The sequence below is a fragment of the Lates calcarifer genome, linkage group LG11, assembly GCF_001640805.2.
Source record: "Lates calcarifer isolate ASB-BC8 linkage group LG11, TLL_Latcal_v3, whole genome shotgun sequence".
Taxonomy (NCBI): Eukaryota; Metazoa; Chordata; class Actinopteri; family Centropomidae; genus Lates; species Lates calcarifer.
Genome location: NC_066843.1, coordinates 19,590,677 through 19,617,343, shown reverse-complemented (window position 1 = coordinate 19,617,343; position 26,667 = coordinate 19,590,677). Strand labels below are relative to the sequence as shown.

At 39.9% G+C, this 26,667-nt stretch overlaps 1 protein-coding gene and 1 long non-coding RNA gene across 5 annotated transcripts in view; one reads left to right on the top strand and one right to left on the bottom strand.

The window, feature by feature from the left end:
- The window catches only part of LOC108898577 (thyroid hormone receptor alpha), a 93,174-nt gene extending 67,521 nt beyond the window's left edge, over positions 1 to 25,653 (top strand). The window contains exons 1-8 of one of the 4 annotated variants that reach the window (XM_018698507.2): positions 2,516 to 2,944; positions 5,965 to 6,026; positions 7,959 to 8,059; positions 9,694 to 9,841; positions 12,520 to 12,725; positions 14,680 to 14,826; positions 16,359 to 16,617; positions 17,974 to 25,653. In XM_018698507.2, coding sequence (XP_018554023.1) covers positions 2,913 to 2,944; positions 5,965 to 6,026; positions 7,959 to 8,059; positions 9,694 to 9,841; positions 12,520 to 12,725; positions 14,680 to 14,826; positions 16,359 to 16,617; positions 17,974 to 18,224 — 1,206 coding nt within the window. In that variant the 5' untranslated portion in view covers positions 2,516 to 2,912 and the 3' untranslated portion in view covers positions 18,225 to 25,653. Of the gene's footprint in view, positions 1 to 2,515; positions 2,945 to 5,964; positions 6,027 to 7,937; positions 8,060 to 9,693; positions 9,842 to 12,519; positions 12,726 to 14,679; positions 14,827 to 16,358; positions 16,618 to 17,973 lie in introns of those variants that run through there. The other 3 variants (XM_018698506.2, XM_018698505.2, XM_018698504.2) reach the window with 3 other exon arrangements.
- LOC108898579 (uncharacterized) lies at positions 8,672 to 12,591 on the bottom strand. The gene is made up of 3 exons (XR_001963456.2): positions 12,503 to 12,591; positions 10,788 to 10,842; positions 8,672 to 9,740 (listed from the first exon to the last, which is right to left on the bottom strand). It is a non-coding gene; the product is annotated as an uncharacterized LOC108898579 (long non-coding RNA).
- Positions 25,654 to 26,667: the final 1,014 nt, after the last annotated feature.

Sequence of the window (26,667 nt, the reverse complement as noted above, 5' to 3'; positions counted from 1 at the left end):
CTCGTCACAGCTGTGAGGCTTTTTAACTTTTACACATGACCACAAATGACAGGGTGAATTAGAGTGTGACATCACTCTCCTGCAACGAACTGGTTACCTAGTGTGTCTAACAACAGCCATGTGATTTTGACAGGACACTGAACTATTGTTCAGTCACTCTTGATAAGAACATCAGCTAAAAAGCAGAAATCTAAATTTGAAAGCAGCGCCGCAGCTTTCTGTTTTTTGTAACTACATTTTCAATGCTCTTTCCCTACCCTTCAGTCAGCGAGGCATCTGACAGATAGCTGACGCTGTGGAATTTACCTTGAGGTGTTGCTAAAACTGTCAGTGCTTGGTCGAGGTCTGACAAAAAGGTGGCATTGTCAGTTCCTCTCCTCTCCTCCCCTCGCTTAGCGGAAGTGAGAGGAGGAGAGGAAAAAGGAGCGGAATGAAAGACGACAGAGACAAGATTAAAATAATATGAAATATTCACCATTAAAATACACATTCTCAGACAGCTACAATATTCTTGAGAAATTCATACAGAAAAAAACAATCCTTCTGAAGGATTTAGTTTTTCTATAATTGTACTCTGAATGTCAGACAATCTATGATCTACAGACCAATTTGAAAAGACGGGATGTGCAGAAGAGAGGATGAAATGTTGAGCAAACCTAATGCTAACAGGATTAACAATTACAAAAGTCTGTTTACGGCATGCTTCCTGATCTCTCACTGCACTTTTATCCCATCCTGTAGAGAAAAGATTCAGTTCTGTAGTACCACTTTTTTTCATCAAGGATTTTGTGTCCTGTGAATAATGTCAGTGTATTACTGTGTCTGTGTCTGAGTCAGTACACTCTGTCTGTACTGATGCCCTCACATTCCCTCTTGCCTTTGTAGTTGCAGCTAAGCTAAATATAAATGTTTAATAGTATTTTGCCATCATGTTTCAAGCTAATTATGGACAAATATTTTAAGCATATTTATTTTAAGATTGCACTTATTACTTAATTTCATTCATAGCTGGTTGACTGGGCTCTACTCTCAAGTCTGTTCTGTCTGTCTTTGGGTAACCCTTTCAAATATCTCATAATGTATTTATTCACCTCAGTTGCAGAGAACAACTCTCCAGGTATAAACAGCTGACCATCTGTCACCAAGAAACCAAACTCACCTATTTGGTGTGGACAAGCAAATATCACTTTAAGGTGACCTTGGTTTTAGCCTTATTAAAAGCTTCCACCATCCAATGTCTTGAAAAATGCAGGAAAATGCATATTTTCACAGTACGAATTCCATCAGTTCAGCACTCGTCATGTTGTGCTCATCACTCTTGGTCAGAGTTTATATTTTGACCAGCAGCGCTGTTCCCTCTCACCAGTTAAATCCAATGGCTTCCAATTTGTTGTTCTTTTGGTCTGTGTTTAACCACTGTCAGGAATTTCACATTGAAATCTCCGCAGCAGCTAAATGGGCATAAACCCTCCTTGCTGTGGTGGGGTTTTAAACTGAAACTGCTGCAGGAAATGACACTGACAGTACCTTGATAATAAGTGACTAGAAATCATTTGTTAATTATAGCAGTATTTCTGTTAAAAATAGAAAGTCAGAGCAACAAAATGGTGAGTATGGTATGACTCTGTTAATATAACAAGGTAATAATTGCTGCAGAAAAGAAAGCACATCATTCTAAATTTACCATGTTTGCCATTATAGTACAGGTAATTCCCTTTATGTTATAAGCCAGCAACCAATCAACTGAGGGATTACTGCTTTTATTTGAAAGTTTACAGTATTGAAGGGTGCTTAACTCGCTGCATGGCTTTTATGCCTCAGATAAAGCCTACTAGTGATTATTCAGGCACATTCCTCAAGGTTGTTTTGCACCCAACTGTAACTATGGCATTCACAATAACTGGTTATGATTACACTCAGAGCTAAAAGAGATCATAGAGCAGTCTAATTCAATTGATGAGATATCTAGCATGTCTGTGTCCTCATAAGACTTCACTCAGCTGTACTGAAGAGACCGCATCAGCCTGCTGTTATGTAATGAAGTTAGCATTAAACCTTAAGTGAGTTTGGATGTAGAGTTTTTTTAGTTTTCTCCTGTGGGACAAAATGAAAAGAGCAAAATAAAAGAAAGGCGGAAATGAAGAGGGCATAAAGGGAGAAAGTGACAGGAGTCAAATGTAAAAATATCAGCAGGGATGACAGGTGACAGAGACGGAGAGAGGGCGATGAAAGAGCAGAGAAAGAGAAGAAGTGAGTGAGCCGGGCAGTGAGGAGAAGAAAGGCAAACTAAATACAGTAAGGCAAGGACAGGAAGTGGCAGAGAGAGAGTGAGGTTGAACAAGGTAGACCGGAGCATGACGAGGTGTATTGTGTTGACAGAGTGCATGTCACCAAAGTGTGTGTGTGGGGGGATGACTACACATGCACACACAGACAGGGAGGGAGACAGGGAGGTGGCAGGAGAGGCTGGACGAGAGCAACTAGAAGGGAGGGAGGGAGGGAGGGAGGGGAATAAACAGAGTAGCCATTCCTCCCAGCAGCCAGTCTGAGGCAGAGAGCTACTGCTGCCTCCGATATCTCAGCTTATAGCAGCAGCTCGAGGCTCTGCTCGACTCTGCTGCACTTGACCGGGATCGACTTGGGTGCCCAGTTCACTGAGAGGTTGATTCAGCGTGGCGGTGGCCAGGGATTTAAGGACCTCCTCTTGGCGGTTTATAGATCAGTGAACGAGCTGTCAGCCACACTTCTCTACTCTTGAAGAAGTGGAACTATTGTTATACTGCTCAACTGGAGCAGCAGGCAGTTTTCATGTAAACAAGGCTGAATGGGACACGTGTACTGACTCAACTAGACTGCTGGGAGAGCTGCTAGGTTACATTCACTTCTTCTGATATTTCTGCAAAGGGAGCATCATGCATATCTTACAGCCATACTGCATCAACAGGTTGGTGTTTTTGTGTGAATATATATCTCTGCGTCCATTTATGTGTGTTGACAGTGGGTGTGTGCCACTGCTGGCATCCACATCCATATCCAGTACCGCATGTTCACAACAGATAAAGTATTGTGTTCAGAAACTGCAGTTAAGCAGGGCTGCACTCTCTTTCAGTTTGTGTTATTGTCTTTGCTGTTTTTACACAAATTTATTACATAATCCATAACAGTAGTCCACAAATTGGATTTCTAATGATTATCACATTAAAGTACTTTCATCTAATAAAATGTCAGGACTTATCAAATAAAACAAATCATCTAGTTATTCACATGATTCTTGAAGTACTTTTTGTAAACTAATTTGTTGCTAGCCTTCCTTTTGCTAAAGTAATTAGCAGGGAAACTCCCTCAAAGTCATACATTATGTTCATTCGGTGAATTTTTTGATATTTAACATGGTGTCTCGTCAGTGCAGTAGGAGGGTCTGTAAATGTGTCTCTTTGTTTTTTTTGTTTTTCCTTATTTTATTGTGGGAGAGGTATGTATCAGGTGGTATCAGTTGTGAATGTGTGTGAGTGATTCTATAAACCACCCTAACTTAACGAAGCTTTTGTCAGAGCTCCCACCCCACGACAGCATCTTCCATCTGATGATCTTTCAGCTGATGCCCTCAGGACGGAGCTATAGACTGGCCCCTGTGTCTGTCTTTGCAACCGCAGCATTTGTTAGAACCAGAACACAGGGTGCTCGCAGGGTAGTGTTTTTATAGCCCCTGTTTGTCAATTTATGTAATTATAGCACCATTCAAAGAACCAAATTTTGACTTTGTCAGATTTTATATTCAGAAACCTAAAGACTAATCAATATTTTCTACAAAATATGGATATATGTGTAATGTGACAGGTCAGTTTGGATGGTTGTTTCTACTTTTACCCTCTTAAAAAAATTTAAAAAAGAGAGAAAAATACATGAATATAAGTGTAAAAGAAATGAACAGTGCATTTTTAGCTCTAATGAAAACATAAAACATTAGTATGTTTGGCAAAATAGTTCAATACCTAGAGTAGTAACCATGGAAACATGGTCAGCCTGACGTGTACAGCCAACTCATGAGGCTTACATTAGCCTAATTAGCTAACTATAGCTAAAAAAAAAAGTCTGGTGGAGATAATTAGCACTTCAGCAGACAAAATTGACATTGTCATTGGTTAGAAATGAGAAGCCAGCTTTAGTCGACCTCTGTCTGTGTTGAAAATAATCGTGATTTTGAGTGGTAAGACCATATTTATTGAAGTGAAAAGAAATATTGGCCTTATATGCGTCAGATGGGTGTAAGCAAAATTCCAATGTCAGGTTTCGCTATGTCTGCTGGATAAATATACAACTGTTTGTCAACATGCTCACAGTAAAAACGTGAAAAAAGGTGATAATATGTCAGATGTTGTGTTTTCAGGCTGTTCTGCTGCCCCCAAGTGGCCAAACATGAATGAATGCAGCTAAATGCTGCACAGAGCACATTTTCTCACCGTTTTTATTCAGGCGTTCACTTCTTAACACTGTAGATGTAGACAGTGTGGTGTCTGTTTTGACTGGCTAACAGCCAAATAATTATCTCAGTTGGTGGGTTTGCATAAATGGGCACTAGGCTAGATGAGGACAATATTTATCTGCCCACCGCCATCCTATAATTGTGCGTAATTTCCTCATGTTGTAGTGGCATAGATCTGTCAACACTGACACAACCCCCCCATACATGACATTTATTGAAGATTGCTTGCTTTTAACAGATGCAGAAATGATAAAGTGGGCTTTTCTGTTATGGTAGCTCAGCACACAGTGATCTCCAACCAGAGTAGACGGTTTCCCACCGTGTTACTGCCTGACCATGTGCACAGCAATAAAATTAATAAGTTTGCTCGACCGTGAAGAGCTGCAAGAACTGAGAAAGAGACGTCAGAGGATTTTTTTTCCTTTTTTTGGTCGGAGGAGGAAAGTGGATTTGACAGCCAGTGAGAGGGAAGGAGGGGAGCGAGGGAGGGGAGCAGTGTTACCTAATACTGCTGATGGAAGTTTGGGGGGTGGGGGTGGGGTGGAGGAGAGGGAAAAACAGAAATGACTGGGAGGAAAGAAGGAAAGTTGAGAGAGCAGAGAGAAAGAAATAGGGAGCAACCAAAGTGGGAGGAACAGAGAGAGAGATTTTATGGAGGAGAGAGGGGAAATGGGAATGGTAGGGTGTAGGGTGGTAGGGTGGAGCAAACAGCCAGACATGGGGGTAGACAGCAAAAAAAAAGGAGAGAGGACAGTAATCCAAATCTGCTGCCAGGAGCAAATGTAGACTCCATCCTGTGAGAGTAAGAAAAGAGGAAGGATAGAGAATTATAGAAAGAGATAGGAGGGGAGAAGAGGTGAGTGAAGGAATTATGTATAATCTGGAGTATGTGTGAAGTTTACATATGTGCAGAATATGTGCATACATGTGTTTGTACACACATATGTTCATTGGTTTAGGTATGGTTCATTCATTCATTCATCTTTCAGTATTCCATACAGACACTCCAGTGAAGCTGTGTAGAGGTGACTCATCTTTGTCAGTCCATTCAGTTGTCAAGATATTTCGATAGAAATTTTTAAAAAGTCAAGCTCAAGATGGCACCAGAGGAAAAGTCAGTAAGTAGTGGGCCAACTGACACATCCACAATGCTGTCCATAGAGCCATGAAGTAAATGGGCTAAAGCCTGCAATTGATCAATTGATCAACAGAAAGTTTATAAATGAAATTTTTGTCAATATCAAGCAAACATATCAAAAAGCTTTTTTATATTGATTTTATATCATTATAAATTTGATATCTTTGGGTTTTGGAGAAATTTGAAGCCACTTCCTTGTGTTCTAAAAAAAAATGCAACGGGCATTTTTGACTCTCTGTAGATTAAACATTCAATCTATTTTTTTTTTTTATTCCTTTCTTCCTCCTCCTCTGTCTTACCTCTATTCCCCTTCCCCCACCGCCCCCACCCTTTCTGCCCCCAGGTGGCCAGATGTGCCAAAGAGAAAGAGGAAGAACAGCCAGTGTTCGGTGAAGAGTATGTCTGGTAAGGATTTATCACATCTGCTTTCACCTCTTCGGGGTCTTGTCACCTCCAAACAAACAAGTGAACACAATTCAAAACAGGTTTCTTTTAAGATGTTCAGTCTTTTGATGTGCTGGGGGATTTGGACAGTGTTCAGTGCAGCCCATCACTCTTCAGCTAGCTTCCCTGGGCTTTGAATGATATCCTAGGTGTCATAACTATGATAATCTCCTTCTTGTCATTGTACATTTTCCCTTAGAGGCTTTGTTGAATACAAATTAGCTCGCCTAGACTGACTTGAGTATTATCTGTAGAGTGGGCTCTTAAAGAACAGAACAGTACAAAACTTTCAAATTTGCAACCAACATGAGTGATTTACACTGTCGAGCTTTATTTTTTCTATCTTACATGATCAACAGACAAATCCTGCATGCTTAATTCAAAGATGGAAAAAAAATCCCTGTAATTCAATTAAAAGACCTATCAGTATTTTTGACCATATAAAATACAGGTCTATCCACACACTTCACATCATTATGTAACTTCTAGACAACAAATCATAACTCACCTGATTATGACTGAAAACATAGACCTGTTTTTTATTTCAGTTCACAAACTGTACTGATGTAAACAAACCAGAAGCATCAGAAAACACCAATACTAGATTTTGTTGACACTTCTCAAGGCCTTGATTTTCACCAAGGCTTTATTCAGACTAAAAGCCTGAAAGCTGAACGAACTGCCCTTTTAATAAACGCTTGCATTCAGTTAAGACACAGCATATATAAAAAGGAAACACATAAAGTGATTTAATTTAGACATTTTAAATGTAATAATAAAATAGTACACAGACAGTAGGACAGATTACAAACATTACAACAGCAGTTAAAAGTGCATTTGTAGATAACAGTCAGAGAACAAGAAGTTTGCTTCTGATTGCATACCAGTCTTCTGAGACTGCCACTTAGAGACTTAAGACTCCACAGGAACTCCACAGGAATTGAAAAAAAAATGTAAACAGTAAATGGTCTATATTATTACATTGATGTGTTTTAAGTTCACCTTTAACAGCAGATTTTTACATAAAAATGAATGAGGTTTTGCAGACAGGAGCTCTCAGATGTCTAGTGCAGCACTGTGGATCTACTTTTTCTGTGGCTTCAGTTGTATGAGATGACCCACTCAATAAATCCCCACCCCTGGAGTGCTCCCTTGCTTTCCAAAAACCTCTAAGCATGTGTGTTAGAGAAAGCAAACAACTGTGATAGGGGATTGGGTCATGTGTGTGTTAAGGTGTATGTACAGGTGGAGGGGATGCTTAGGCGACTGAATGTCTGTGCTCTTCAGCAGCTCTGTGAAGGGCTTTCTATCTGAAGAGAAAGCCTTGTCCAAGCATGCCCAGATGACTGTCAGTCCTTGTGCAACGATGTGACAGCTTAGAGGTTAGAGCTTAAAGAGAATGAGTACGTACATGTTAAAAGGATCAAGAGGTTAAACTAAACCTCTCACCTCTCAAGAGAAATAAATAGGCAAATGAAAAGTCAAGCTATTTCGTGAATTCTGGGAATGTGACTGTGAGCCTCATAAGCTGTGTGTGCAGAAAAGACTGCCAGTCTTATATATGTTCCATCATATATCACAGTCTCTTGGGGCCCTATGCACAGGAGCTTCATTGAGGCCCCTGTGATAACACTCAGCCCCCCCCCCCTCCTCTCCTCCTCCACTCCCCCTTCCCTCCATCTTCTCCTCCTCTCCTCCTCATCAACTACCACTCTTCTTCTCTTCCCCTCCGGCCCCGCATCCCATTCACCACCCCTTTCTTCACCATACGTCCTCACCGTCTGCCCTGGCCCTTCCTCGATCACTCTTGTTCTTCATCCCTCTCTCAATCCATCCTGTCTTCCTCTTCAACCTCCTCTTCCTCTCCTATAGCTCTTAGCGTCTCTGTTCCAGGGTACATCCCCAGCTACCTGGAGAAGGATGAGCCTTGTGTGGTGTGTGGGGACAAAGCGACCGGCTACCACTACCGCTGCATCACCTGCGAGGGCTGCAAGGTACGGTAAACCATCTCCCATTTACTAAAATAATCTTTGACGCAAGAGGGCACAGCAGATGAGAGTGGTGTTGACTGTTCACTACACCTTTCCCCTGAATAGTTTTTGTCAAATTATAGTGAAGAAACTATAACAGGCATGGCAGGCCTGTTCAGCTTAGGGGTTCCCCACATTTAAAAGTGATGTGCATGGGGCTGTAGAAAGAGAGATACATCATACATAACCTTGTTTTTTTTTAATAACCTTATCCAAAACCACAAACACAAAAGCAAAAGTAAAAAGACTGGATCAAACTCTGCTCTAATGTGTGCTGTGTTTATTCACATGCCTGATTAACTACCTGTCCAGTGTTCCAAGGCCACAAGCCTGCTGCCTGGTATTGAAACCAGTCCTCACATAATTATACAATTAGCTTTGGCTATACAATTCAAACATAAGCCTATAGGCTATAGGCCGCAGGTATGTCTCAGAATAGAAAAATAAAGTCTATACAACTGTGTGATCAGCTTTAGCTATACAATGTAAACGTGAATGCATGTTCAGGAGTGTGCAGTTATCTTCTCTGAGCTGCCACTTATAAACACTGTTGCCCATTGCCGTTTATCAAATGTACTAAATAGCTGTATTTCACCCTCACTTTTGACAAAGTCACAGAACACAGCCCTGAGAGTGGCGGGCAAGCAAACAAAACACACACAGACCAAGAGATGTACTACCCCAGCTAGGCTAGCGAAACTGACAGATTAGAAAGAGTTGCACTGCAAGCTAGCTCATCAACTTGACAATACTGTCATTTGCTGACATCAAACTTGGAGAGGAGAGAACAGAAGTTTACCCGATTGATGTTCCTGCCATTCACTCTCATTGTGCCCCACAATAGTTTAAATTCAAAAAAGGTTTAGTCATTTCCTACAATAGCTGGGCACTGTAATCACAAATGTGACTCAAAGAGAGGCAGCAGGGGTAACATTATATTATTTTCCTTTTAAACATTAATTCATACTACACTGTAATGTTATGGCAGGAAGCCTCTTGATGGCAAGTGTGGGTGTTAGTATCCGTTGAGCAGAGGTCTGTTATCCAATGAATGGTGTCCCGTAGAGCAGCCTATCCATGGTCTCTAAAAATGGCCTCAGCTATTCTTGTACCATCCTGCTGTACCCACATGGGAAAGGAGGGATATTGAAATCCCAGTGTGGTGCTGAATAGCATGAATAATTTGTGTTTTCCCTCAAGGCATACACAAAACTACAAGTGTTATTGCAATGGTATATACTATTTTGCCAAATAGCAGAGCAACTTTTCACCTGCCTCCCTGATACTTCTTTGCTCAAAATCATGTCTTTGTATGCCACTTCAGCAGTGTGATGCTAAACAAACTGCTCCACAGTGATCTTGTATAAAAGCAGTTACTGAGAGACATTCAGTCATGCCATCACTTCATTACTTCTTGGTAAGCAGGGTCCTGTCACACATTCACAAGCCTGCCGTGTAATGTGACCCATTTAATGCGCTTGTTTTACGCTAATCAAAACATAAGAACATTTAATTAGTGGATTTCATTTCAAGGATATAGAGTTGCAAATGTCCCTCAATCGCTGTTTTTTTTCTTTGTCCTCCTTTCCTTTCCCCAGGGTTTCTTCCGCAGGACCATCCAGAAAAATCTCCATCCATCTTACTCCTGTAAATATGAAGGATGCTGCATCATTGACAAGATCACCCGCAACCAGTGCCAGCTGTGCCGCTTTAAGAAGTGCATCTCTGTGGGCATGGCCATGGACTGTAAGTTATGATAAATTCACATATTCTCATCACTACTAGTTTACACAGAGATCCATGAGGTTAAGGCTGCTACTATCTCTGTGCAACTGTTGAAAACTTATTTTAAGCATTGAGTATATATATATATGTTTGGCCATGCTAGCTTTATAGCTCTACAGTGGGCTGTTCAGTTCAGCACTTCAGTCTAGACCTTCTTGGTCCCCAAAGGATGAATTCTGCACATTTTGGTTATCCCCTGACATTTCCTCTAGTATAAGTAAAATGTCATGAGTCTTGAATGGCTTGATATGAAACGTGATACACGACTCAGGAACTACTATTATTATTCCTTTTTTGTACTACTTAGCAAATGTTAGCATGCTGACATGTTAATCCAAGACGGCAAACATGATAGTACCTGCTTGATTAGCATGTTAGCATTATCATTGTCAATGTATGCATGTAAGCATGCTGATGCTAGCATTTAGCTCAAAGCACCACCTCAACACGTACAGCCTCACAACTTATTAGCAAATGTGGCAAATAGCAAATGTCAACATGCTAACATGCTAAACTGAGATAGTAAACATGGTAAAATTCATACCTGCTTAGCATTTTCAGCATGTTAGCACTGTCACTGTGAGCATGTTAGGATGCCATCAGCATTTAGCTCAAAGCATTGCTGAGCATAAATACAGCATCACGGAGCTGCTAGCGTGGCCGTGGATGTTATACTCTATTCCTGTATAAAACCTCTCTGCACTTGTGGCTATTTTTAGATCAAAAAATATTACTGGTAAAAATCTGAGGTATATTGGTGGCAGAATCTGTGTCAGAATACCTACTAGTTTGTAGAACAGAGCATTTAATGTCAGATCGTGTGTATGCACAGCTGACCACCCAGATTAGTACACTGTTTTGTGGTCTTCTAGTTACAGAGATACAGAGTACACACAAACATACTCACCAACATTGTCTCGTTTCATGTTGGAGGTGATATTAGTTTAGCAGCGCATCTGTTCCTGTGGATAAAGGAAATGGTTTCCTTTCCTCGGGATATTTTGATGAAAGCACAAATACAGAACATCTGGACTTCACTTCCAGCACACTGCACTTAAATTATGTTTCTTGAATTCAATTTACTGTAATAGCAGTGGTCCTTTAAATTTCTGTGCTGTAATTTGTTGCAGTGGAAGACTGCTAATGAATAAACAGATAAACAAACAAGTTAAGACATATCTAATAAACTCAGACACATATCTAATAAACACGCTGCATCCTGGCCAGCCTGTAACAGCTTTTGAGTCACACAGATCTCCTTGCAACCATGACTGCAGCCATTATGAAGGGACAATGAAGAATACAATGTACACAAACAATAACAAAATATATGATGTAACATAAACTATATGTGATATGTTTTCTGTAAGACTGTTGTGGAGGTCTAGATCTTTTCATTACTGTTACAAGCTTTGCAGTTGCAGCAGCACATGTACAGCCTTGTGTACAGCTTTTATACAATAGTTCAGCATTTTTTTTTTTTTTTTTTTTTTTACTCTGCCAACACAATAGCTCCCTACGGCCAAGCGAAATCCTTTATATCCGTCTGACATTCAGTGTTCATCTGACACTTTATTCTGTGTCCCTGTCAATATTTCACTGAATGTTTTGAAGGTCATCCAGCCTCAGTTCTGAGAATGTTAAAAATCTAGTAACCTTTCTTTTAGATCTGTCTGTTCTTCTGTTATCACATTGAAACTTACTCCACTGAAAGTCACACGTTTGGACACGTTCCTGTCAGAAATGTGAGGTTCAAGTGATTCATTTTTTAGTGATGTTAAACATGCACAGAGAAGAGTGATGACATTCATATATTCTGAATGCAGAGCTCTGTGGTTAAAAGCACTGACTGAATGAGTCATCCAGTCTTAGTGCATAAATGACTGATAGCCATGCCAGTTAAAGTTCACGATAATGGCCAAAATGTACATCCCATGTACATGCCAAACCCTGCAGTTAACATTATTAATAAAGAGATGACAACCTTAACTGGGGCCAACAGCTAAACAGACTAGACAGACACCCACTCATCCTCCCCTCAGTCGCAAATTGACTTTCCTAAATTTTACAGCTGTTTAAATGTTTGGCTCTGTGGATTGCAGCATCAGTCGGTCCACCACTTTGGTCCACAATGAAGTACCTTAGCAACTGTTAGACGGGTTGCCATGCAACATTGTTTACACGTTCATGTTCAGGAAATGTTGTAATAACTGCAAACTAGCTAATGTCAGCATGCTAACTTGCTAATCTGGCAATGGTAAAGATGACACTATACCTGCCTAGCATTGTCAGCATGTTAGCATTGTTTAAGTGTTAGCAAGTACAGTCTTACAGGGCTGCTAACATAACTGTAGACTCCTACTACTGTTTTTGTTTTAAGTAACAATAGACACACAGAAAAACTACATGAACACAACACACTCAAGCATGTAATCTACATTCAGCACAGACAAAGCAAAAACACATACACGACAAACAAAAGAGTGCAATTAAACTCAACCACTGACAGGTCAACAGATAATCCTATAAATAAAGAGCAAACAGAAGAAGAAAGACAGGAAAAAATAAGTTCTGATAACCTCCACTGTAGCATCTCTGTATTAGCTAAGCTAATGTTCTCACCCTATCCTGCCTATCAGTGGTGTTAGATGAGTCGAAGCGTGTGGCCAAACGGCGTCTGATCGAGGAGAATCGAGAGAGAAGGAAGAGGGAGGAGATGGTGCGGACACTGCAGATAAGGCCAGAGCCGAACACCGCAGAGTGGGAGCTGATCAGGATGGCAACAGAAGCTCATCGGCACACCAATGCCCAGGGCTCCAGCTGGAAACAGAAGCGCAAGTTCCTGGTAAGCTTTTAGTTTTGAGGAAAGTCAATAGCAGTGGTATTGTTGAGTTTATGTTAGTTTTAAGTTCACTATCAAAGTAATACACACAGGCGTACATGCTAATCCAGCATACTTTTAATGGTGTCAATTTGCCAAAATGTGAGCAAATATATGCTAAAAAAATAATGGGTCTCAAGCTATAGCCTACTTAAAACTTGGAGCATGATTATCCCCCAGACAAACAATGATAACTGTGTGTCACAGTAGAGGGGCACAGTGTACGACTCCGAAAACCTTTACTATAAAAGATTCAGGACAATTTTTTGGCCTACTGCATTGTAGTGTTTACATCATACTATTTGTATATCTACTTTTACATACTAGAAACTAAAGCACTGGGATGGAAAACTATACATCAACTCCTCATTATCCTTTGATCTTTTGCAAAAAGTACAGCCTCTAACTGATCCATGAAAACAAAAACCAAGAAAAGTAATTGATTATGACATATTTTCACTAACAGGCATCCAAATCTTAATCACACTTGAAGAATCTGTCACTGAGTTTTATTAATTGCTTGCAGTATGCACGCAGTGGTTCATTCTTTTCTGTAGCTCGTTATTCCGAACTGTTCGGCCTACGGTATGTTGAAAGTTGTTTCCACTTCAGAAACCAAGCTAACGCATGAAAGAAACCGACTTCTTTTCATTTTCAAAAGAAACTGTTTTGACAGCACTTCTTTTCATCAGCAACTCACTCTTTTGCGGTCCATGTGATCAGTGCCACGTGCAGATACACGTGTCTACACTGCCAATGGTTACCTTGAGACAAAGGTCAGATGACGGTTACCAGGCAACTATTCCATAAAGGCAAAGGCGGGTATACAGTCAGAACAGTTTTTGAAGGTCTCCTGAAAAATAACTCAAGGGGTGTCTAGTCCAAGATGAACAAAGAGGAGAAGAAAACCCAAGAGAAAAGATAAGATTCCAATGGGAGCACAGATATTGTCCATTGTCATGGCAACTTCACTGCTTTATACTTTGGATTGGCTGTGTCAGCCAATCCAGTGTCACCAAATTTTGGAAGGTTATATCACAGGAAAAGCATTTTTTTTTTTTTTTTTTTTTTTTACTAAACAGTGCACATTTAAATTCTTGCCCATAATCTTGTAGATACTATGTCATTTCATACATTATACACTTGTCTGTCATCCTAATATCCTGCTGATGACCCTAATGCTGATGATTCTCTCTAGTGATCAATAAAGTATCTCTATCATTGTTTTGCCCAAAGCTGTTTCCTGTCTGATATAACTCTCAAGTTCCCATTTCATCAAAACAGGAAAGACAGCTGGTGTGTAGCTATGAATGGAAACCTGTGCACTGTAGACAGATAATTGGATAACTTCTTACCTCAGCCCCGTTGCTCTGATTGGAAGAGACGGCTAAATGCCTTTTAATTTGTGATCCTCTGTGTGTCTGATCACACATTGACCTCTTAAGACTATGGTCTACTGTACTCCAGTCTTTTTGATTACGTAGATTAAGTTGTTACAAGCAGTGCTAAAAATGCATTGCAAAATCATTTAGGCCAATGAGTGTTACACTAGCTTTCATACTGATATTCACTGTCTTCTCTGTCTTTTATACACTAGTGTAATTGAAATTGGTTTCAGACTTTTGGCACATGGGTCTCCACATGGCATAGGTGTATATTTTGTGCTCTTTACATCTGTAAGTAAAGAGTATGTCTTTCAAATTTCAGGTTTTTCTTCTCTTAGTCAGTGTTTCACCATAGTAACATCAGTTACAGCAAAATGTGTCCATTCTCTATGGAAAACCTGTAGAATGTAAAGAATGTAATGTAAAACCGCAAGTCATTGTTTTCATTCATCAAACTTGCTCAAATATTAGCATTTCCTTCTGACATTTAAGCACCAAATTGTTCCATTACCATTGTGATTTCTTGCTTCTAGCCGGATGATATCGGCCAGGGTCCTTTGGTCCCCACGTCCGATGGCGACAAAGTGGACCTGGAAGCCTTCAGTGAGTTCACCAAGATCATGACCCCCGCCATAACGCGTGTTGTCGACTTTGCCAAGAAATTGCCCATGTTCTCAGAGGTAGGTCCAGTGGGTGGTGTCAGTCAACACTCAGTCAACATAATTGTGGGTTCCAGTCTCTCATCAGCTGCAGTACCTGGTACTTTAAAAACATATATTCATCCACAGTTGCTCATAGTATTAATGCTTACATTTTTGGTATGGCTTGCTTGGTGTGTACTCCATTCTTAAGCTGGCACTGCTCTGCCCCATATGTAAATCACACAACGTCCTCTGCACCACAGAATTTTATTTAAGAAAGAGATATCAAAAATCTGAAGTTTATCAACTGATCACAGCTTAGCCATAATGCAATCAGTCCTTAATTCACTCGCTATTTATAATAAATAAACTGCCAAAATAAATAATAGTGTGCTCATCATTATTTTGTGATATCACTGACAAGTGTAGAATCTGGTTTTAATTTGTCTATGGTAGTTATGCTACGGACATTCTATTTTCATTTCGAAATAAAGGTAGTTTTCAAAGGCATTTAACACTAAAAATGTGGAAATTAAATTTAGTGCCCAAGATAGGAAAAAAGATTCTGGACATAGCTTCTCTTGGACTTTTTAACAGCATGTGAGCCTCTGCTTGTCTCATGAACACTGTTAAACAGCTAATGAGCTTGTTACCCTAACTGTGCTCTGTTGATTGGGTACTTCCTCTGTCTCCAGCTGTTTGTCATACGATTTGTCAGCTGGTATCATACCAAATAATAATCAACCCCTTCCCCCATCCCTTCTCACTCTCACACTGGCTCTCTGCATGATGTGATGACTCACCACTCACTGAAATTGCTCTGCTCTCTATTCAAACGATCTATGATTGTGTGTCTGTGTGTGTGTTCCAGCTAACAGAGTGCAGTCATCATGCATATTGTAGGGGCTTCCCAGTTACATAAAGTGTTGTAGGTAACACTTGATTGCTTCACTACAAGGAAACACTCTAAGATAATTATGTTTGGGGTTGAAGAAAAGCTATAATACCATAATATCTTACTGTACAGTTCAAAGGTAGAACTCTCTGATGTTTTGTTCTTTAGGTCATTATTATTATATTATTATTGTTGTTATTATTATTTGGTCACTTGCGGTCAGCACAACAAGCAATAAATGCAACATTAACAGTAACTTATTCTCAATTATATCTATATATTCACTCTTAAACGTTTTTCATCTTTGCTAACTCCTGAGAAAAATATTTGGCTCATCGGCTGGAAATGTTCCACTATGTTTACAGGTAGTCACTAACTTTATCTGTCTGTGGCTGTGTGCTGGGCAGGTTTTGTCTTCATTTTGTTAATTAGTTAATTTGTTAATTTTGTTCATTTTTTTCCCTGCCCCACCAAAAACAGACCAAAACAATAGGCTGAAAGACGCTAAAACAGCCGAGGAGAACTCCACCAAGCCATAAGCTGCTTTATTTTGTGTTAGTCATTCTGTCAAAGTAGATGATAACTGAGGTGATCCTTTAGAACAAAATGTTTCATCATATCTTCACGTAATTTCCTGTCATATCTTGATGACCTCTCATGTAATGGCATTTCCTAGCTGCCTTGTGAAGACCAGATCATCTTGCTGAAGGGCTGCTGCATGGAGATCATGTCGCTGCGCGCTGCTGTTCGTTACGATCCAGACAGCGAGACTCTGACACTAAACGGCGAGATGGCGGTGAAACGTGAGCAGCTGAAGAACGGCGGGTTGGGCGTGGTGTCGGACGCCATCTTTGATTTGGGCAAGAGCCTGGCTCAGTTTAACCTGGATGACTCAGAGGTGGCGCTGATGCAGGCCGTGCTGCTCATGAGCTCAGGTGTGGAATAAGCAATGTGATCATAATGCTGCATGGAAAGACTTGTTTGTGATCTTGATATTTAAATTGATTTAATTCATTGCTTTTACTTCTGGTGTTATGGCATTTGCAATAATTTTTAGTATTTTTAGTTAATAGTCATTTTTGTATTTTGTTTTTCCATTCTCATCTCACTTCTGTACAGCTGAAGTTTCCTCCATCTTAAATAGAGCATACTGGCAAAAACAGAGTAAAATATTCAATAACAGACACATTAATAATACAACAACTGAAGGCTTTGCCACTTCTGAATTCACATCACTTGACTGAGTCATAGAATTCACTTTTTGCCATTCCGCATAAACATACTTTGTTGTGCAAAAAAAAAAAATTGTCTTCTCTGTGCACCAGTGTCATAAGATCTGTAAGAACAAGGAGCCGTATGTCGTGCTGCATCAAAGGGGAACTCCCCAGTTTTACACATCCAGATCATTCTACCAGTCGTGTTGACTCCTCAGCCTGCGACACTCGTTATGTAATTTCCTCTGTGACTCTGGAGGAGCTTTAACAACTCTGAGAATATAAAATCATCACATCAAATTTCATTCTACTTTTGTTCAAGGTTGAGTGGAAATTAGTCAATACATTCTCACTTTCATAAAATAGACAATAATAGGTCATATCTGAAAAACTCAAATTTCATCGTCAGACAAAGGAAGGACATATATAAGATTAAATTCTTTGGCCAAAGCACAAAAACAAGGTCTTAGTTTCCCTGTGACTTAGGGGTTGAGATGCAGACTGTAGTCGAGGCTCCAAATTCAAATCCAGCACCAGATTTACAGAAAATCAGTATCAGTTAAAAAAAAACATCCATTGTTGTTCCTGCTTTTTTTCATTTTTTTTTTTTAACCCTTTTTTGCCTTTACTCAGTAGTTTTAGCGCAGACAGACGGAAATGGGTGGAAAGAGAAGGAAAGGGAATGACATGTAGTAGAAGGTCCAAGCTGGTGGGAGTCACACCGGGGACCTGCTGCTCAAAGCATATGCACCCATGTGGTATTCACCCTAGCCCTTTGACCATTGGGTCCCCCTTTCGTCTCCATATCTCTCCACACAGATCTTGTGTTTTCATCTGCTGCTGTTTTCTCTCCAGTTGAAGCTTCAGTGGACATTTAAGTCAAATGCTTCATCTAGATCATGATTTATTTCAGATTAAATCTGTCTCTACTGCACTTTGTCGCATTTTGTTTTTATTAATGCACCAACTCTTCCACCTCATCTGCATTTATGATAGCTCAACTCTTTTTTTTTTTTTAATTTTCCGCATTTTCCACTCAGTTCTATGTAATTCTATGTAATTCTTTCTCTCTCTCAGACCGTTCAGGACTGACCAGTGTGGAGAAGATCGAGCAGTGTCAGGAGGCCTACTTGCTGGCGTTCGAGCACTACATCAACTACCGCAAGCACAACATTCCCCACTTCTGGCCCAAGTTGCTGATGAAGGTGACGGACCTACGCATGATAGGGGCTTGCCATGCCAGCCGCTTCCTCCACATGAAGGTGGAGTGTCCCAATGAACTCTTTCCCCCACTCTTCCTGGAGGTCTTTGAGGACCAGGAAGTGTGATTTTTCGGCACCTCCTAAAAGAACCCTGGATGCTGAAGGCACGAAATTTGGGGTGGCTTGGCGGCAGAGGAGGTGCATGGGAAGGACAAGTGGAGAATAAATAACTCTTTTTTTTTCAGTGGGAACGTGACCTATAAACTTTGTTTTTTTGTCCCTTTTGTTTATCAAACACCCACAAGACCCTCCAACTGCCACCAGCAAACACACACATCAACATCACCAGAGAGAAACACACTGACAATCTGCCTCTGCTTTTTGTCATTCTGAGGGGTAAACACACACACAGAGTACAGCATTTATAGGTAATCACAGATTAAAACTCCAAACACACTGCCATGTACGCACAGTATATCTATATGCAAACACAAATCTCATCCATTAACTCCTTTTGCACCTGTATGGACAAACAGCTGTACTCTGTTCCTGCGACTAATGTAAACTGAGGAGCTTGGTTGTGGCTCCACTCCCTCCACACCCATCTCTCCCCTCAGAAAAGAGTAGTTTTTTTATCTGTGGGACCTGACCATTAGCTCCTCAGACATCCCCCACCCTTCCACACACCCACCTCTCTTGCATCTCTTTAACTGCAATGGCGAGTGACTTCCATCTGCACGTGCAGTCCATCCCTCAGTCTGCCAAGGCCCTGTGAGTGTTTGTCAACCTACCTCCCTCACGTACTGACCTCTCTCTCTCTCCCTCTCTTTATCTCAACTACGCACAAACACACACACGAACACACACAGAGTATGTGCACAAAACACACCCCTACACTTTTACCTCATACCTTGTAAAATGTATTTCCTCATTTATTGTGTGGGTGGTAGCAGTTTAATGAGAAACCATGCTCACTAACCCATTTACCTCTCTGCTAGCATTAAAAGTTACAGTGGGAACACTTTATATAAAGTCCTCATCCATATTGTGCATTACTATGTCTCATATATACAAGACATTATAGGTGTGTTGATAATAAATGAAAAGTTAAAAGATGGTATGGACATCATGATGCTTTCTGTGAATATACTGGATAGGGAGTGTGGTTGAGTTTTTGAGGTTTATTTCATCATGTATTAAGAGATATGAGACTTGCATCAGTTTCCCCAGAGGATGATTTGTATTGTCTTTTCATCTGGTCTAAATGTCTAAATATCACTTTGGCTTATGACAAAATACCTTCACAACTAATAAGCAAGTTTTAGCATTCCAAGCCAAACACTAAACTAAATCTGTTTTAATATTAAAAATAGACTTTCTGCAAGAGAATAAGTAATAATGATGGTGGAGACCAAAACAGTGCTTAAAAAACTTGCATGACTCTAAATAAATACAAATATTAGAGAAAGATATGCATGTACCTATGCAGCTGTTAGCTGACAAGGTCTTACAGCGTAGTATTCATAGCTTGTTTCTTCATCCCTCAACTGGGCACAAAACTCAGTTACTATGGGATAAACATTGTCATTGTTAACATGACGGCATTTACTTTAGTGACTTTGTGTCATGATAATCAATATACATATATATATATATATATATATACACACAAGTATATGTGTACCCTTACTGTATTTGAAGTAGACAGTGTGAAGTAAGCACATTCCTCATTCAGTATGTTAACAGAAAGCTCTGTTTCACTGAGACTTGAACCTATGGAAATTGTTGTTACTACAATGTATTAGGTTATGATACATGTTGAGCATTTTCAAAGTAAAATGCATTGAGGCTACAAGCTACATAGAAAGTGTTTACACAACTTTTATTTTGAAATTCACCCACTCTACTTAAAAAAACAGTAATTTATTTGAAAACATAATTAAAAAACTATTATATGACTATATAAAAGCAAACTACAAGACAAAAGACAAGTAATCTAGGGTATATATATACATATATATATATATATATATATATATATATACCTCTCTGACACATACCTCTTGTTTTCATTACCTCACACACACACACACACATACATGCAAGTTACACACACCCAGTCACTTGTTTTTTTATGTGTATTACCTCAGTTGTTTTGTTGTTCATCTCTTCCTCCTCTCACATAACCACTGGGCTGCACCACACCTGCTGCCTCTGTGTGTGTATGTGCGTGCGTCTTCTCATTAGAGCCCTACCCTGTTAATTACACCATAGCCCCGCCTCCTCTCCTCCCCACTGTCTTGTGATAGGTTCAGCGTTGGCAGATGGTGGTGGTGGAAGGGGATGTTGTCACTTACCTCAGGCCTTCCCCTCTTTGCTTGTACCTGTTTCAAGTCCCGCCCAAAATCGACAGATTCTACCTCACCTCTCATCTCAGTGCAGCTGCCCCTCTGTCTGCAACACTAACATGCATGCACAGACACACACACACACACACACACACACACATATATATATATATATGAGTTGCCAACATGGACCCGTTGAGAGTGCTGCTCTACCAACAGTGTACAGCAGGTCTTTTAAACAGACCGTGGATCAACATTTGACAGCTGACATGGCAGACTTTGTATTTTTCTCCCCTCTTTCATTTTTATCACACACCCCATGGGACCAACAGTCAGTTTGGATTCTGTTTTTACATAGGAACCTGAAATGACAAAGGGGGCAGGGGTGAATTTGTGACTTTGCAGTGTGCCGATTGAACTTAAAGGAAATTGTCAGGGGACAGCAACAGCTGGAAGCTGGAACTCCAGTGGAAGCCATTTTGGCCCGATTGGGTCAGCCCAACGGACTATGTGGGTGGTGACTGGGAGGTAAAAAAAACAACAACAAGTGAGTCAGCAGTATTTGCCTGCGGATATGGTTTCATCCCGGCTGAGGGGAGGGAAATGGCGAATAAGCAACTGTGGTGGGTAGCAATGTGACTCAGGCCAAGCCAAGCCAATAGCAAACCACCACAAAAAAATGTACCCTTTTTCTCGCACCTACTGTACATCTTAAGAACCTTCCCTCACTGTCGCAGCAGAAATGGACACCAAGCCATTTAAAAGACTTCTGAGCGACTATCCTATCCCAGAGACTTACATTATGAATTAAACACTGCTGAAATAAGCTCCACCAACCATATCCCAACTTGCCATCCACTACAAATAACTATCAGGTTTTTTTCTGTTGCACTAAAACCACAATGTCTGTATCCCTTAGTAGCCCTGACCCCTTCCTTTAACCTCCTCCCCCACATCTTTCCTGTTCCTGCCTGTCTTTAGCAGTCTTAATAATATTCTCTAAAATGTGTCTCTCACACACACATAAAAACACTCAGTCCGTTAGCTCATCTCTTGATTACCTGTTGAAACCAATAAGGACTGTGACATTGCCTTTAGGCACCGCCATTCTCAGTGTTACTAATCTACGTTGCAGGGTATTTAAATAGAACCGTAAGCGCTGATTATACAGGGATATAAACACACACAGCAGCAGCAGCAGCAGCACACACACAGCAATAGGATGATCAAGCAGTGCAGTTTCACACCCACCCTCTCCAGGTCTGCTGTGTTTGTACCGTACTCTGCTCACTATCACTGTGAATGAAAGCCATGTTGCAACCGGGGTCATGGCTCAGACAGGGGACCGCTGGCTTAGTAATTCTGACATGTAAATGTGCCTCACAGAGGTCGGTAATGCAATGCTATACAGTATATAGATAGCATATATTTATAGATATATATACAGTGTGTATATGTGTGTATATATATATATATATATATATATACACAAACATATATGTTTCAGTTATTATATGTGGCATTAGAGCTATCAGCTACCAGCTCAAATCAAATCATTAATCTGTCTGACCAGTCATGTAGCAGACGTGTCAGAGCTCAGTTTATCCACCTGTATTAAATATCTGTAAAATAATATGTAGAAATTGTTTTGCAGCGGACATCGTAGTGTATTATGATGTTTGTTTGCCTTGTGGTGATCACCAACTAACCGTCGTAGTTTACTCACCTTTTGCATACCTCCTAGATCACTCCATAGTGCACAAGTACCTTAAACAGAGATTTGTTTGTCCTATTTTGGGACTACAAAGATGAGTCTGGTCCACATAGCTTCATGATCTGAGATTTAGATTTGAGCTGGCAGCACAGCCCCCCCCCCTCTTTCTCCCTCTCTCTCTCTCTCTCTTTCCCTCTTTCTCTCTCTCCCTCTCTCAGCCAAATGATCACTGTAGAGATCCACCCCCTGTCCTTTAAAAAAAAAACACACCAGCACCACAGAGCACACTGCCTTCAGCCATGATCAGCTGCACCAGCATAGCAGAGAGACAGACCAATAGTCAGAGACCATCCACCTCACCAAAAAGCCATTTTACCTGGACAACAATGCTAGCTATCATAATACTATGTTCAGGCAGCAGGCAAACCCATTTAGTTCTTTAAATGTGATCTGTTAGTATGTTAGTAGTTTAAATCTCTATTGACTAGGCTGAATCTGAGTTTGGACAGTATATTGGACTACCGGACAACCAGGTGCACAAGGCTACCAACTTGAGATGCTGCAACAAACTAATGGCATGGAGTGCTTGTTCTAACTTTTATGGCTTCATTACCTCTGTGCAGTGAATTCATGAGAGAAGTTCTGAAACTTTATTCTTCTCCTACGAGATATATCTAAATTCATAATAGAAAAATGGATTTGCTCTGCATGTCTGACATGTCTTGGGTGGTGATACACAAGGTAATTTTGCAGGCAAAGCCGAATCGTAATGCCTCCCATTAAAGAGCCACAGAGTTTAAAACATTTTTTTCTCGTGACAGTAAAACACTGTTTGACTAAAGCAGCAGCAGTTGAGGCCCTTCTAAAGTTGTGCTCTGTATCACTACCCTGTCTCTTTCCACACTTTCTAGCTAAACTGCAAAACAAACCGAAAAGTCTCGAGCTTATCCGCACAGTGACCACAGAATTGTGTTTTCTTTCTCTCTCTGTCTGTCTCTTAGATTAAAGTTAGGGTTATGTTACGTTTACAATGAACTAAAATGTGAACTCGATGCTAAGCTCTGCCTCTGCAGCATGCAACAACCACTCTGACGCAGTTCAACTCTCATGCAAATTGTTTTCCACAAATAAACTACTTCTACTACTTTTATTACTTACCCAGGGAAACATCTCCTCTTCATATCTCTCTCCCAGTCCATGCATCTCCATTCCGTCACCCCAAACGTTCCCATTCTACTCTCCTGTTTTTTTCCCTGTCTTCTCCAAATTTACAACCCCAATCCCATTCCCCTCTCTATTTATTTCACTCTGTCCTCTTGGTGTACACCTCCTTCCTCCCATCTCACCACACACACTCACAGAAACCTACGCCAGCTCATATTAGCACTCTTTGGTGGAGAAAGATGACAATCCCTGCAGGAATATGTCCACATGTGGAATGTAAAATACTGAAATTGTACAATTAAAGACACGGTGTGAAGTCCCACACTCATGTTGTTTTTGATGTTATTGATGTAGCTTTTGTTGTGCACCAAGTGTTAGTTGTTCTGCTTATTCTAGGGTGGATGGGTTTGCAGGTGGGGTTAAAACCCCAATCCTGTGACAGACTGCTACTGATAAGTCCTTTTTTTATAAAATACAGTATGATTATAAAAGACTTGTGGTGTGAGGATTGAAAACCCTGAGTGATGTAAAGCAAGAGACGAAGTGACTTTGTTTTGGCTAGAGAAGAAGCAGTTTTGTATGATTATTCTTTGATGTTGTTATTAATTTGCATCTGATTTTCTTGGTAAGTGAATGTCTGTCTATCTGTGTTGATGCTTTACTGTGAGACAATGGCTGTGTATGCACTTTCAGACCATCATTGGTGCAGTGGTAACTAGTGCTCAAATGTCACCCAAGGGTCAGAGTTCACTTCACCTTCAGTTCAACTAATTGAAAAATAAGATCATTCAAACAGTTGTTCATTTCTCACACATGTAATCCTATAAAGCATTTAAACTTTAAGGTTGCCTTATTCTGGTGTTAAAATCTATAATGAACAGTGTTACATATTCATAAATACACTATGAAAGTCATATTTTGGAATAAGACCATTGACCACATTACATGTATGTGATATAGAATTATGTCTACATTTGGGTTTTCCCACCTTTTTTGTCAGTTCCCACCACTGCTCGCTGTGGTAGGCTGAGTCACTGGAAACATACCTTAGTACGTACTTCCTCCTGAGCCTTAAATTAATCTTAATTGAGCAATGGTTATCATAATTTCCTCCAGAACACAGGAGATTTTTAATCTAGCAGCTAACAGCTAACTAGCTGATATCTTGATAGCTTGTAAACAAAACAAAACAAATTACACTCACAATCATGGTGAGTTTGGAGTCCCCTCAGACATAAGATGCAATACTCTTTGATTAGCTGTAACTGAATTAGGAACTAATTAGGAACTGAATGTCCCCTTGTATCTGCTCCCACATTTTAGTATTTAGCATTTCAACAACCAAGATTTCTACACACAACAAACACTCATAGTTGCTGAAGATGTTCTAGGTCTCACAGACAAGTTCCTCTTCACACAGACTTTATCTGCACACTACAATCCACTACAAACAGCTAACTAGTTAACTAGGTTTTGGGCTCACTTGACAACTTGTAATTATTATGTAATTAAATTAGCAACTAAATAACCGTTACATTGCATCTGTTCACACAGTCAAACAATTATTATTTCTACAAACAGGATTAACGACTCTGTTACGTGTGAGAAAGACAATATGTTGTATCCTTTCAATAGAAAGCCAGCCACGAAGCTTCTTCAGCTTCTTATATTCACACATATAGAATAATGCTAGTCACTCATATGACAAGTCAACATATTGTTGGCATGCGCATTGCTTAGATCTAACACCTGTCTGAAGTCTGTTCCCACTCTCATATTCAGCAAGGTGGATGGACAAAACATTATGTTTTGTTTCCCACTCACAGAACAACACATTTTACATACAGTGTCACTAAATACTTTGAATGTTGTAGGTGTGGGTGGGGGGATTAAACCTTATGTTTAACTTCTTTTTTTTTTTTTATTAAAAAGCAAGATGTTTATATTTTCTTTGGACCCTCCCCCTTGACTACAGAAACTACAATACCATCCATCCAATTTCTCAAAAAGTACTATTGATACAATTTGATTTACCATTAATAAAGAAATGAGGTGAAGCAAAAAGACTTTCAGATGGTGTACCATAACCTTAAAATGCAACCATATTATGTTTATGGAATAGTTACTTTAATCATTTAAGTATTTGATCCTTTTTTCTACAATTCATATGCAAAGGAAATCCATATCCTTAATATAAATCCATTATCCAGTTTGTCGAACTGAAAGTGAATGAACCTGAATCCTGCTTTCCACAGCTGCTTGGGCTGTGTCACTTGCTAGGCTGGGCATCTGGCTCAATTAAAAAAGAAAAAAGAAAAAAAAAAAAGAACTCCTCTTCTCATCTTAGACCAGGGCTCATCTTGCGATGTAAAAATCTGCCATATATTAATCTCAATGTTGTGACAAGAATATTGCTTTCAATAAAGGTTAAGCCTCAACATATAAAAAGGAAAGACATTAAGAAACACATTGAAAAGATCACAAAACAGAAACCAAAAAAAGAGAGATTTATACAACTTTTCATACCTCATCACACTGCTTTGTGCCAGAGTAAAGGAGGGAGAGTAATTAGTCTCAAGCATGGAAAATCACCGGTTGCTGGCAAAATATGGACCCAGTGGTCTCAGGAAGATTAAAATGAGGCCCCAATTTTTATTAATAAAAGCTGGTGTTTTGAGGAGGTTTTGTCGGGATGGTTTAGTTTGGAGCTCCTGGCCAAAGCCTCTCCACATCCCTTAAATGTTACAAAAATATATATGTGCTTAGGTGTGCTAACTCAAAATGTTAATTTGTACAGGGTGGGTGAATTTGGTAAAAAAAAAAAAAAAAAATGCTTAAAAGATCTGTTCAATTTGTAAGATACATCATCATGACAATGTTGTTTGAAAATAACTGCACTTACCTTGTTATATCTATAAGCAACTGATAGCATGAAATACAAAGCCATGCTTTGAGTATTTATCATCAGCCGGCAGATATTTATTCCTTCTGTTCTGTCCTGACAAACCAAGAGAGGACTGAAGCTTCATCAGAACACGGGTTGGGGTGCATTGAGTAGTTTGGCCAAATGAAACGCTTAAATGCAAGCTTAAATTACAGTCTCAAAATAATCAGCAGAGGCAAAGGAAATTAAAAATGGTGCTCCTGCCTCCCAAAAGCTTTGAAGAGAGATGTTTTCTCGCTTCATCTTCAAGTGCAAATATGCAATTATTCACTTGTATTTGTGATCAGTGTACATTAATACAGGCCAGTAAATTGTGCCTTGAATAAGAAAGGTTTAGGACCCCAAATCCCGGGCCACTATTCCCATGATGAAAATGTCCTCTCTTGTTTTTGTTTGTTG